At 40.8% G+C, this 14485-nt stretch overlaps 1 protein-coding gene across 2 annotated transcripts in view; it reads left to right on the forward strand.

The window, feature by feature from the left end:
* Positions 1–14485, forward strand: part of Trpm3 (transient receptor potential cation channel, subfamily M, member 3) — an 884432-nt gene that overhangs the window by 590629 nt on the left and 279318 nt on the right. For both annotated transcript variants that reach the window (NM_001191562.1, NM_001354180.1), the window contains exons 2-3: positions 5241–5320; positions 6535–6739. In NM_001191562.1, the coding sequence (NP_001178491.1) occupies positions 5241–5320; positions 6535–6739 (285 nt within the window). The remainder of the gene's footprint in view (positions 1–5240; positions 5321–6534; positions 6740–14485) is intronic.

The raw sequence follows: 14485 nt of genomic DNA on the forward strand, positions 1-14485 counted from the left end.
GCTGCATTCTGCTTCGGCTCATGTTCGGGGACCAAAGGGTTCCTTTGAAACACTGAGGGTTTTTAGCAGTTTCTCTTTAAAGAAATACTATCGTTCTATTCTGTGCAGTGGGAGAACAATGCCTCTTGTGTGTTCGAACTACTGGGAGCATTAATACACTGTTTCTTTAAAGAGATTTTCTTTCCAAAGCTGAACTTTCAGAACTCGGAGCACCTTATCACACTCTTGCAAGCTTTTTTTTCTTTTTTACTTTCTTTCTTTCTTTTTTTTTCTTCCCTGAAAGTGGAAAAAAGAAAAGTTGGAGGTGGGGTAGGGAGCAGTTAGGACTTGTGCTAGTTAAACCTGATCTCTCCAGGGATTTGTTTTTCTCCTGGCTTCAGACTAGGTGTTCAAATCAAGCAGTGTATGAAGACTGTGAGGGAATGTTCATGGGACTCTTAGTGAGGCTAATCCTGGAGCACCAGGACATTCCAAGGGGCCAATCTGCCCAAGTTCATTGCTTACTTGAAATGTCTCTGGGGGAAGAGCCTGGCAAGTGACTTTTTTTTCCAGTGGGCGGTCATCCGAGCATTATTAACGGGATGGCCAGCCCCAGTCACAGCAAAATGAAAGCAACAGAAGCTGTGCAGGGGGACTGCCTTGCTACCAGCCAGAGTCAGAGAGCAGGTAAATGATTCCAGCTAACTTTTCTCTTGTTTGACTTGTCCGTGTTGGGTGTGGGGATTTAGAGGAAGACTAAAGAAATACATGGAGGGAGTGCACAGAGAAATCAGAGGGGAAATGAACATATATTTTCGTATTTTGCTCTAATGAAGACTGCATGGCCTCTTGAAACTGGAAACGCTAATGGATGGCGAACAGAACTCAGAGCTGTTCCTCACAATTCGTCTGCAGAAAGTTCATATACTTTCTTTTTAATCTTGGGATTACCTGGCTGTGTTACTGAGCTGCTAAATTTGTATTGCAACTCTTTCCTCCCGGAGAAAGGCTGGAGTCTGCAGCAGTAGGGAGGTTAAGGGAAGACAGAGCGGAGTTGCTGGGGCTTTAAGGTTAGGAGCAAAGCCTGGGTAAAACAGAGTTTACGTAATGACTTAATGTTCCTTTTGTATGAGGCAATATTTATGGGTTTGTTTTGCTCTCTCTCGTCTTAATGTTTTATTGATTACATGTTTAATTCTCGAAAATAACTCTTGCTTTCATTCCTTATGGTAAACCACTATACCTTGTTCAAAACGCAGATGCCCTTATTTCTGTTTTGAAAAGGACGTCCTTTAATTATTAGCTGATAGTGCAGAAAGACAAGAAAGAATGAGACCCCGACAAAGTCGGTATGGCTACCTGACCATGCTACCTCTAGAAAAGACTGTCCAGAAGTGATTCAATGAGGGCCAATAGGACCCACCTTCTGTAAGAGGACAGGAGACTTCTGTAGAATAATTCAAAAGCAAAGCTACCAGGGCAAACTCTCCATCAAAGTTTTGCATTAGAAGAGAATTAAAAGGTCAGCAGGAAATGCATGTCAGATTTATTTCTTGCTTCCTGACAATGAGAATAATCGCTCTGTGCTAACTTAGTAGGGTGTTGGAGCAAAGTCTAAAGCTTCATGCAGCATAGTTCAAAGCCCTTAAACAAAAGAAAAAGGGAATTCATTTAGGCAGCAAGTTAAATCACAATTGGATGTCAAAATATGCCCTTTCCAAAAAAATAATTTTTATAATTGAGTATCTGTCTACACTGATAACCTAAATCAAAGCACAATAAAGCCAACCTACAATGGAGCAGAGTCAATTATGCATGTTTTGGAGAATTCCTAAGTGGTTTGTTCTGTACGCATTCTTCCTATGATGAATTAGACTTGTCTTATAAATACAAAGTGTCGACGTTTATTATGAATGATGGGAAGATCTTTATAACTCACCTCTCTTTTCCTCCCAATTGTACCTTGGAAAGGAATTGATTAATCTGCTAAAACTAAGGAACACAAATATGTTCTCATCCATTCACTCACAAGAGGGCTGCTTTTCTTCTTTGAGAGGGCAATTAAGTTGCTCGACTCCACACAAGTCCAATCTCCTTCTAACTGAAAGACTAACGAACGGACGATCCGTATGGAATAATTTTTCTATACACCATCGCACTGAAGCTTGCAAGAACCCCAAAATTGAAACTAATAGTAACAATGTTCTTGAAGAGTCTGATTCATTCTGGCATGCCCCTTAACCCCTCCCCCTATATTCTCAAGTTTAAAGTTCTGCCATGATTCCATTTCTTTGTTGAAGCAGAATCAAGAACATTGACCCCTTCTCTAACTTCTGCCTTGTACATTGGGGTCTTTCTAAAGTAGTAAGTAATCCCATCCATTAACCCAAGGGGAGAGGAAGAACAGTTGGTAGGGAGTTCCCCCTTTATCATGCTTGAGGGCTGGACTGGGGAGAAAGGAGGAGAAGGAACGAGTCTGAATAGGTTTCCCACATGCCACCAGGAATCCAGTGTGGTCCTAACACAGAACTAGTCCCAGACATCTCAGAAGGCTCTGCACACATAAAGGACATTTAGAACCAGGCCTGTCTCCTGTGGCAAAGCAGCGTATCCATGGAGTAAAAGGAAAGATCCTGGAGCAAGCCTACTCAAAAGCAAATTGTGGCTTTGGAACTCGCTTGCTGGTTCTCCCTGGTTCCGTTTCTTCATTGATAAAACAGAGACAGTAGTGGTCCTTACCCATCAGTGCGCTTTTGTGGATTCAAGCACATGATGGACCGTTAACAAATATCCATTGTGAGTCCTGGCTGAGCTCCTACTTTGTGCTGAGATGGACTACTTGTTCTGTTTTTCAGGAAACCCTCCATCGTAGCTTAGGATCTATATGCTATATGTGAGATTCAGAGAAAGTAAGAAACTTTTCTTCATATCTCATTAGTGACCAGTCCAGGGCTCTATGATCCAAACAGAGGTTGCTACTGCTGCAATTAATTATTTTATTGAAGCGTCATATGAACTTCCATATGGATTTATAGTATCAGAATTAGCCTAGAAGTCTGCCATGACAGCACAGGCCTTGCTCTTGGTACTTGGGAGGCTCAGGATAGTGACTGCTTCAAGTTAAGGGTCAGATTTCAGAATGATCACTAGGCAAGCCAAGGCTACAGAGTGAGAATCTGTCTCAACAAAAGAACAAACAAACAAGCAAGCCAAGATCGGTCTCCTCTTGAAGTCATTCGCGTTTGTGGTACTCCCCAAATAACAAGCTGATGTATCCAGCGTTATCATTATACCCAGTATACAGACAGGAAAAACTGAGGACAAAAGAATTCCTAACTGCTCTCCTCTACCAAAGTCCCACTCAAGCTCCTTTCTCAGCTGTAGGCTTTGCATCCCACACATGCTGCTTTCTCAACTCCCAGTCCTGGGAGATGACTCAGCACTTACCATAGCAGGCGGATGCTTCCCCCAAAAGATTATTTTGAAGGCTCGCCAGGATGGGATACAAAAGTAACATTCTTTCTTTACTGTTCCCCAAGGTGTAGGGAAAGTGGGTTTCAAATATCCAGTGAGGAACGTCTTACCTCTTTCTGCCAAGAGATAACATCAACAAAAGTATTCAGTGTTTCAGCACCATGGGCTACGTATGAATAGTTTAATTTACAGGCTTTCCACAGAGATAAAGGCTGGTTATCTCTGCTGCTGAGCTAATTTCTACCTCAGAGAGGGAGCCAGTTGTTTTTTCCTGCTGATTGGAGAGGGAAACTCTTTGAGGATAGATTTTTTTTCACGTCAGCTGCAAACAAAGTTATAAATGCCTTCTGTGTGTATAAGTGTGTGGAGGTCCACCTGAACCTGGAGACCTTTGAGACAGTATGGGTTGCTCCTTTAAATAAAGACAATGGGGGTAAAACAAAATTTAAGTGACCCAGTTGTGATCATTCCTGTAACAGAATCGTCTTTTGATGCCCCTCAACCACCTTCATGTGGCCATGTTTGCAATATTCATTATATTAGTATTAAAGAACTATTGCTGTGGATGTCACATGCATAAATGGACCTCCATTGTATGAGATGAAAGGAACAAGTGTACACCAGAATGCAAAAGGCTTAGACAGCACTTTATGGCCAGGGAATCAGGACTAATTACATCCTGCAAGCAGGAGCTAGTAACAGTTCCCACCAGTGACTGACACAGGTCAAGTGAACAACTCATTTGTACCTTGGGCCAGAATATTTTAAGAATATAAATCTAAGGGTGATGGTGAGATAGTACCATGAAATAGCTAAGGTTTGCCTCAGTAAATCTTAAATAAGTTAGGGAAAGAATTGCCCGAGAAGCTTAGTGGTTTTAGTGGAGACTTCTCTACTAGTTCTAATGCTTTTGAACAAAAGAATCCAGGGTCTACAGTCTTTTGGTACCATGACATGATGTTTTTCATCTATGAATGTATAGGGCTTCATTCATAGTTATGGTGGGGTAATATGGTCTACAGTCCATAGTTTATACATTCAGGATAGATACTACTTGGGGTATCCTTCCATTTAATGGGATACCCCTTGTTCATCTTGGGCCACATCTTGACAACAGGGTTTCTGAGTGAATGATCTCAACAACATCTTTTCTAAGAAGGTATATTTTTTTTTGCATGTATGTAGGATGTGAGGGGGAAATGTGTCTATTCGCTCTCCAAGCGTTACCTAGGAACATCGGGGCTCTGCTTGTATCTGTCCTCCTTGCCTTCCCATTTCCTTTAATAGCTCGCTGTTCCTCTGTGTCACAGACTTGAATTTCCGGGACCTTAGTGACATAGCAGTTTGAGTCACGCACTCCCTCTGCCATCTTGCGTTCCTTCTGTCAGGAAAATCTAATGGAAGCATTGACCATGAAAACATGATACTGAGCTACATGTATTTCCTCTGGCTTTTGAATCTTGTTTTCATGTAAGATTATAAATGTCATGTTCTGTTCCTTCAATTTCATTTTCTCTATGAGTAGCTTTGTGTTTCCGTCCTTTAGAAATCACAACGAGCATGTCTACAATCCTATTATTAACACTTTTCCAGCCTTTCTATTTCTTTTATTCTCGATGTTATAATGTTAACCCAGTCAGCAGGTTGGCTGGCTAGATAGTTTGCAATGGGCAATCCATTTATGATAAACTAGTGTATTGTGTGATTACATCATATTGCTGCCTAGCCAACAAGATTTAAAAATTATGTTCATCTTTTTTTTTCTTCTCTCTCTCTTTTTGTTTCAGGCTCAGAAATCCTGGATTGAAAGAGCATTTTATAAAAGAGAATGTGTTCACATCATACCCAGCACCAAAGACCCCCATAGGTAATGCTGTTGTCTTTAATGTGTTAAGAATGTAAAGTAATAATTATGGGGATAGAGTACAATTAATATTATATCACATACTGCAATGGAACCACTGTCAGATTAAATATATTTTTGAAGCAAATATATTGCACTGATTAATATGCCTCAGCTACCATTAATATTCATCAGCGAAATGTCTGTATAAGAGATCTACCATCATAGAAATAACTGATTGCTGTATATAACAGTATTCTATGTTTTTTGTTACAAATCCTTAATTTTTTTTCATCTAAATATTTTGTCAGACTGTTCATGCCCTGCTAAAGTAAAAGAAAGACAGAATTAAATGAAAGACTGTCTTAACTAGGGTTTAGACCTTCAGATTCCTCTGTGCATTTTGGGGCTAAGGGGTGGTACTACAGTTACCTTCCAGAAAAATCAGTGATCTATAAAGCAGGAAGCTAAAGTTGTCCATCGTCATCTGGAAAGGCCTTTTGGAATGGCAATTTTAAAAGATGGCTTCAAAGGCAAATCTTACAGCTATAGATAGACACATAACCTTGGATACATTGTAACCTTCAGCACTCCAATCGTTTTTTGTCATCAGAGTATCCTCAATTGTTAGTGTTTAAGAGAATGGTGGCTGTGCATATAACTATCATTACTAATAATTGTGATAATGGCTGTTATAACACATGAAGGACATTTTGATGACAGATGGAACAAATTTTGAGTTTCCATTTCTTCTTCAAAGAAAACCTTATAGATTTTTATTCTCAGAATTGAATATTTGACAGCAAACATCAGTCAGGGAGACGGGTTGGACTGTGACTCATATAGAAGTGAGAGTCCTCATTTAAATTTACACGTTAAAACTCTTCCATCGAAGCTCTTTAGCGTCTTCCACGGAGCAGGTACAAGTGGAAAAAAATCTAAAGAACTTTTGTTCATAATTGCCCTGCCCCAAACAATAATCCAAATACTGAAAGGTGTGGGTGGCGAAGGAAAGGAAGTTATTGATGTAGATGAGCTGGATGGTGGGGAAGAGCAGTAGATGGTGTCACAGGAAACCTCCACCCACCATCTTTCTGATAAGGCTGCATTCTGGGACCTCATTTGCCACTTAACTAGAGTGGGTCAGCGTGATCTGTGGGTTTCTATAACGGGATGCCTGAGCACGTGTTCCAGCAATGGCTGATGAAAAATGTTCACTTTAACCTCTCCTGTTACAGGTGTTGCTGTGGGCGCCTGATAGGCCAGCATGTCGGACTCACTCCCAGTATCTCTGTGCTTCAGAATGAGAAAAATGAGAGTCGCCTCTCCCGAAATGACATCCAGTCTGAGAAGTGGTCTATCAGCAAACACACTCAGCTCAGCCCAACGGATGCTTTTGGGACTATTGAGTTCCAAGGAGGCGGTCATTCCAACAAAGCCATGGTAATACGACAAACGGTCACTCATTCCCAGACATAGTGTCACATCCTATAAGCGAACAGCTGAGAGCCTGGGTTGTAGGTTTCAGGCTAGCCTGGCCTCTGTCACTTCCTGGGAGAATGTCTATAAAGTAGGGAAAAGAGAACCTTCCCTAGACCTTTTTAGATGATTAGCATGAGATCAAATGATTAACTGATTTTTATTCTTGTTAATATGTATCATTGGATATGAGCATGTGGTTCAATGTTGTTTGCATATGCGCATACATAGGCATTGACCAAATCCATCACTTCTTTATTCGCCTGCCTCCTGAAACTTCATCATCTTTTTTTAATTGGTTATTTTATTTATTTACATTTCAAATGCTATCCCCCTTCCCGGTTTCCTCTCCACAAACCCCCTATCGCATCCCCCCTGCTTCTATGAGGGTGCTTCCCCACCCACCCACCCACTCCCACCTCCCTACCCTAGCATCCCCCCTACCCTGGGGCATGGAGCCTCCACAGGACCAAGGGCCTCCTCTCCCATTACCACTCTTACATTCAGATCCACTGCTCTCTGGCCTTCACATATGAGAGAAAAGGTGGTACTTGTCTTCTTTAAGTATTTTCTAAAGTTTTGTACAATTTGCAATGTTATTTTCTGTGTCTCGTCTACTTGGACTTTTTCTAAATCCTTTATCCCAGCTTTGGAGAGAAAAAGAATGTTCCCTTTAGGTTTCTGTGTTTTTCTTATTAGCACATTTCCCAGATTGTTTCCTGCCTTGTCTTGACAGAGATCTTAAAATCCATATCAGGTATATTTTCTCCAAGCAACAGGGTTAGTGATAGTCTCAATGGAAAAGGAAAATATCTTTTTCAAGGAATTGATAGACATATAGAATTTTTGTCATGTCAAAACTGTAGTTCCCATGAAATATTCTTGAGGTGACTCACAGAATTTTCAAAGAATAAAAAGTATAGCATGTGTTCTGGAAGTTTTCTAGTTCAGCAAACTTGCTTCTGGCTGTTGAGCTAGCTAGATAATAGGTGTGAGGCATCTGCAGGACACTGGACATGTCAGTGGGTATGAACTAATTTAGCCGGCATTATTAATATTCTCATTTCCCCTAGGCTGTAAAAGAAATTGAAAAGGCATTCAACTCATGCTTTAAAGGAATCTCCTTTGATGTACGACTCTATTAGTTCATATACTTTAATTTACATTTTCAGTCAATGCTTGTACAGAATTCTGAAAGGTCAAGCTCTGTAGCTTTCTTGCTGACCTTGGAATAGAGATCCATTGGCATTTTTGCATAGCCTGGTGCTGTCGCTTGTTGGTTGGGTGACGGTCCAAGTTAATCCTAGTGCCTTAGTTTCCCTGAGTATAAAATGAGATGGAAACTTCTACTTCAGGAGACTGTTTTAGGAATTAATGGCATATTAAGAGCTTTGAATGGTGCCTGATACTAAAACTAACAGTTGTTTTGCTCTGAGGGAAACTCTATATTCAATCAAAATAGATGTATGCTCTTAAAGTCACAAGTCTAGGTAAATTCTCACTGTCTGTCTTTGTTAGACCATCTAATTTATAGGAACCTCAAATGTTCTACCTAGAAAGCCGGTAACATTTATTCCCGTGATATTTGTGAGGATGAAAGATACTTGATGCATGTCTAGTGCTTAATAGATGTATGCAAATGATAGAAATTGTTCAGGGAAATAGCTTCTTGGACTTTCTGGAAGCCTAAAGATCCATTAGAGTATTTCCATAGGGGTGTCAGCTTTCACATGCCCACTGTGTGCTCTGTGAAAACTGTATGAATGACCGTCACCTTCCGAGAAGCTATCTGGAGGTTTGTGAGCTGGTGCCCACACTCTGGCCCCTGCAGTCACTCATCCCAGCGAATCAGAGTAGGTCATATCGCCTGGGGTCCTTCCAACATTTGTCCTTGTCCACCTCAGTTACTAAGCAGCTGCTGTGGGTGTCAGTTTAGAATGATCATGGTCAAGAGCTCTTCTGTTGTGTAACTTTCCTCTATAGGAAAATCTTTTCAGCCCCTGAAAATTCCTGGTGAATTTGAAACCCAACCCCCTAAAAACCCTGAGAGCAAAACTCAGTATGTGTTTATATGTATGTGCCCTTCAACAACTTCTGAATATTTGTGAATAACAGTCATGATGGTAAATGAGCAAACATGAATCTTCGATCCCTTCAGGTTTCAATTCCATATATATATAGTTTTTTCTTGAATAATTTTTTAGAGCTGTAATCAAACACAGAACCTCAAGCATGTTTGGTCAGCAAGTACATCCTCAAACGTTAAGAACCCTGGGAAGTGGGTCCCAAGCACTACCCTCTCAGCACTGATGAGTGTTGTCCATATACTATGATGCTGACCCTGAGGTTAGAGTGTCCCCAGGTGGTCTCAGGGCAGCCACTCCAAGGGCAAACCTTTCTTTCTATCCAAAGCTAATTAGCCTAATGAAGACTATTTTTTCTTTTCATTACTACTGGGTATTTATCGAGTGGAAATCCCCAGCATTCATTCAGACACAAACGATCATCTTGTGCACTTTGAAAGCTTGCCCTGGAGTTACTCTGCTTCTCTTGTCTAAACAAAGAAGTGGTTCTGTCAGGCCAGAGGCCTCATTTTATGAGGCAGGGGAATGGATGCTTGCCAACCTGAGCCTCCCTTGCTTCTCAACCTCTTGAGTCAACCAGCATGCAGTTTAGACAGAGGAACTTGGCACCCATTGCCTTTTAAAGAAGCCAGTCTTCATGAGAGCACTGTATGGTTAATTATTCTCCAAAACTACAGTTAGATGGGCCAATAAACTTAATGTGCCTTTGGGCCCTTGCTTCTGAAAGGAGTCCTTGAAAAGGACTTTTAGCAAAGTCATCAAAATACTCTAGGGGCAAGATTGTCTTTTATTTGAAAAAAAAATTAAGGTAAGATACAAAATTAACTTTTTCCTTGAAGGCAGCCCAGGATATAGGTCTAGCATTTTACAAATGCCAAGGTGGACTGCTCACAGAGAGGCAGGCAGCTTGGGGAACAGACTCATTCTAAAATGCCTCAAGTTACGTGAGAGCCTTATCTAGGTATCTATCCTACCTCATAGATGGGGACAACAGTAAATCACAGACCTTTAAGCATCAAAGATACTTGAGGGAACATAATCAAAAAGCCATTGCAAATTGCCGTTATCTAAGATTTACATCTGGAGTCTCATTCATTAGCCTTGGAGAGAACATGGGCATCTTTGGATATATAAATATCACAGTTATTCCACTGTGCAACCAGCCTTGGAAAAATTAATCTCCATCCTCTCTACCTACATTATAGATGAATGAACTGAAACTCCAAGAAAGTAAGTTGTTTTACCAGCAGAAGCTCTTGAACCCAGCCTCCTAACATTCCCCTTTCCACTCTCTTTGTCATGTGTGCCTAGAATAGATGAGTCATTGTTTTATTTGGAAGTTATGTGGGGTGATCGAGAGAAAGCTAATTACTATTGTGCTTCTACCTCTTATAAGGGTTTAATAATTTTTGTAGCCGAATTTTTAAATCACTAATATTTAATGAGGTTGATTAAGCTCGAAAGCTTCGAGCGGGGAGAAGTCTCTGTAAAAATTACATTCTCAATTATTAGAATCATTTGCCAAGCTCCTTCAAGAGCTTTGTGGTGTTCAGAACTCAGTGTCCAAGCTTAACCAAGCCCAGGAAAACCAACACTTTGCAGAAAGAAACTATGACACAGGAAGGAACCAGTCCAAGCTGACAGTGAGGAAGGAACCCGACTTTTTTCCTATTCCCAAATTGTAGGCTACCAGATGACAAGCCCTAAACCACCCTGGACTCTCACAAGACCAGGTCACTCATATGGACATTTCATAACTTACCAACTACCTTAGGGCCACAGCAACATGGCTCTGTGAGCAGATATGGTGAGGTTTCTTGGAGACTCTTATCTATTGAGGGTTCCCACATAATTTACAAAGTGAGCAGAATATAGACTTACTTGTTTACAAATCATCTCTTCTAATTAATGCAGAGTGGCTTGTGGGCCAGGTAAGACTAAACCTAATTAAGGGCATGCAGTTAAACCTCTCAAGCCAGCCACATAAATCTCTTCTGCCTCACCTCTGCCATTTGCTCTGCCTACTGGATCATGGGGAGTCGCTTAGTAGCTTTCATATAATTTAGAAAATTATCCTTAGCCCTTGTTTGACACTGAATGCTCTAATTATTGAGCCCACAAAGGAAAAAAACCTTGCTCTCTGTGCTTTGGCAGAGGAGAATACAGATTAGGGTAGTTGCTTTGAGGAGAGAGTAGCACACAGTAGGGAGGTTGCCCGGTTAACTTGGCATTTGTACCCTTTCTCTTAGAGAGCTTCCAGGTTTGAATTTGAGGTTTAAAAACAATCTCTCTTTGCACTCTGCAAATTTGATCTGGGACTCTTTCGCCGACACACACCAAGGAGGAAATGATTAAATGATTCCTCTTCGCACACCTGAACAGCACATCACTGCACTGTGGCTAACACAGGGCTTCCTACAGCCTGAGAGAGCTAAGGAGAAACCTTGGAATTGCTCCATTGGTTTCCGGTGTGCACTTTGTGGTCCAAAGAGCTGGCAAGAGAAACAGAGGGTCTGTCTGAAATTAAGAGTTAAAGTAGACTATACTGCTGGTATTTTCCATTCTAATTGTAGGTCTATAGAGCCAGAGAAGCTGAACTTCTTCCAGAAAACTATCCCACTTCTTGTGTCTAGAAAATGCTATGCTAAATAATTCTGACAGAAATCCTATAGACTATCCTCCATGACCCCTGCATGTGCTTACTGACATTACATATTAATACTCACTCTCAAGTGTCCCATTATCAACATAATCCAAAAAGTATATCTGATATCTAACACTGGAAACTGCAAAATTAATGACACATTTTACTTCCAAAGTTTTCAGGGCCATTAAACTAGAAATTTGAATGAACTTGTCTGAATGTATTAAATGCAATTCCAAGTGTCTACTGAGCCACCATAAGCATTCGGCTCCGGATGCGATGCAAAGCAGAGGCTCCGTAGGCTTGGAAGGCTGCTATCATCAGGATTATCTCGGAAGTGGCATGATGTACTTGGCTGCAGCTTTAATTACAAGGACCCCCTTTACATGTGGCTACAAAAATTAGGAAATGAAACGGTGCTTGTCACATTTCTCAACAGAGAAAAGAATGGAATACTTTTCCCACTGTGAGCTTGAAAGAAAGGCACTGCCAAGACTGTTAGAACGGATTTCACAATGGCAGGTCCATGCGTAAGAACAAACCCTGCTTACAAAGTTCCAAGTGGTTATTTGTAAGGAGTAAGGACGGCTTCGAAGTGAAAGGAGAGGATCTGTCATCGCTCATTTCCAAGACTGTAGCCAGATTTATTGCACTGCGGCCTGTTTTCATTTTCATTAAAATAGTTGGGCCAAGTTACGTGCGTAAAAAAAAAATCTAGGACTAAAGAGTTGACTGATGAATTAGCAGAACCGAATGCTCTACCAAACTCAAGTCCAGAATGCCAATGGAAGGTTAAGGAGTTTGTTTGTCTGTTTCTTTGTTTGAGGAAACTGCCTCCATCTGCTCTAAGTGGTGATTGCTGCATTCCCACCCCACCCCTGTCTTTGCCCCCCGTAATACGGAACAGAAAGCACACAGTCTGGCAATATCCTGTGCCTGGCGACTCCCTGTGAGCCCCATAACATTGATAAGTGAATAGAAGCATTTGGAACAATGACAAGGTATTTGCCAATTCCGTACAAAATTCAGGCGTTTCCTACAATTCCGGTAAAGGAACCCCAAGACCAGGTGCAACAAACTAGAGTGAAAAATAAAGATTTGGTTAGCAGCAGCATCCTCTCCACTCAACTGAAGGAACAGCCCTCATTTCCTACGTACAAAATATAATTTCTAGTTGTTGTCTGGAAATTAAAGTAAATCTTCATGTGAAAATTGTGCTGCCTTCATACCTCCCCAGATCTTAAGTACATATGAAATCATATGATTTCAACTAAATCTAGCTCCTATCTTACACAGAGCGTTTGCAAAGTCACCCACTTGCCATGCACAGGGCTCTGAATTTCAGACAAAAGAGCAAACAGCACAAAAAGGGACAGGTCATTACCGAGGTCATACCTCCCTTGGTCTCAGCTTCTCTCTTGATCAACTGGGGACCTAAAGGCCTGTGGTAACTGGAGGCAAGGTCTCTTATGCCCCACCAAACTAGAGTGAAAAATAAAGATGATTTTGAAAAGCATGTGACTTGGATCAGTTATCCACAGGCATGCTATATCTGCAGTGAATGGAATAATATTTGCCCGTTTTGCACTTCCTGGAGCTTCTTAGAGATCACACTTTCCAGTTTGGTCCCTGTAGTGTCCTCTTCAATGGTTTAGATCGGTCTTATTCATCAGGGCAGATAGTCACATTGTTCAAGTGACCAATACTCTTAGCATCTTATAGTAAAAATGAGTTGGAAAACCTCTAAACAGAGCACCAAGCCAGACCAATGCCTAGGTGACCACATTTGAAATGTACATTAGGAAGATTTCCTGCTATTAGCAGTAACAGTACATCGGCAATTAATATATACATAATAGACATCAAAACTGCTTATCATAGATTGATGGGATGGCTTATTGAGTAAAGGTGCTTGCAGCCAAGCCTGACGACCCAAGTTCTATTCCTGGGGCTTACATGGTACAAGGTGAGAACTGACTCTCACAAGCTGCCTGCTAACCTCTACATATACCCCATTGCATGTGCCTATCCCTGCCCCCCCAAATAATAAAAAAATTAATTACTCATCATGGCAACCATGGCTCCTAATTTCAAACCACATTAACAATTTAATAGGAATTGATTAATTGCTCTAGGCACAATTATCTATGTGTGTGAAGCCGCTGACTCAGCAGGTCTGGTTTCTATTATGCTACATAAGGACTATAACATTACATTTATTTAACTTAATTTAAACTCTACTTAATTGAATTTTCTAGATAACATTAAAATGGTGTTTAGCCCATGGTTTTAATGACAATTTAACCTCCCAAATCATGTTTCAATTTTCTAAACAAACAGTCAAAATGATAAAATGTAGCTTACTGATGTGTATAAATACTTGCCTTTTGTTCTCCAGGAGAAGGGCACAATAAGTTGTAGATGATGGGCAATATTTAAAAGCCAAGGCAGTGAATGTCCGTGATTTTCATCTGATATGCATCATAGTTGGGCTTGGTCTGTACGGAAACTTATGAATAAGAATTGGTCCTGGCCAAGAGTGTACTATTAATAGAGATGCCCTGAGCAGCTCACCAGTTGTTGTATTTTCTCGTTTATCATGACCTAATCCCCCCCACACCATTTCTTTACTTCCCATAACAAATTTAAGTATATTTTACTTCCTATTGGCTCCAAACTAAATAACAGACACGTTGCTTTAGCCCTTCCTTGTGCTGCTGTAACAGAGTATCTGAGAAGGAGAAATTTATAAAGCATGGGCTCATTTATTTTACAGTTCTAGAGAATGGGAAATGCTGGGTCTAGGGGCTTGCTGCCTTTTCTCACTCCTGCTAAGAGCACTAATCTGTTTAGGACAGTCTCCTCCGGACCTAACTATCTCTTAAAGGCCCTATCTCCCCAAACTGCTGCATTGAAGGTGACATTTCCTACATAAAATTTAAGAACACATTCAAACTATATACACACTAATTTAGATCTTTT

This window comes from Rattus norvegicus, chromosome 1 (genome assembly GCF_036323735.1).
Source record: "Rattus norvegicus strain BN/NHsdMcwi chromosome 1, GRCr8, whole genome shotgun sequence".
In the NCBI taxonomy this organism is placed as follows: Eukaryota; Metazoa; Chordata; class Mammalia; order Rodentia; family Muridae; genus Rattus; species Rattus norvegicus.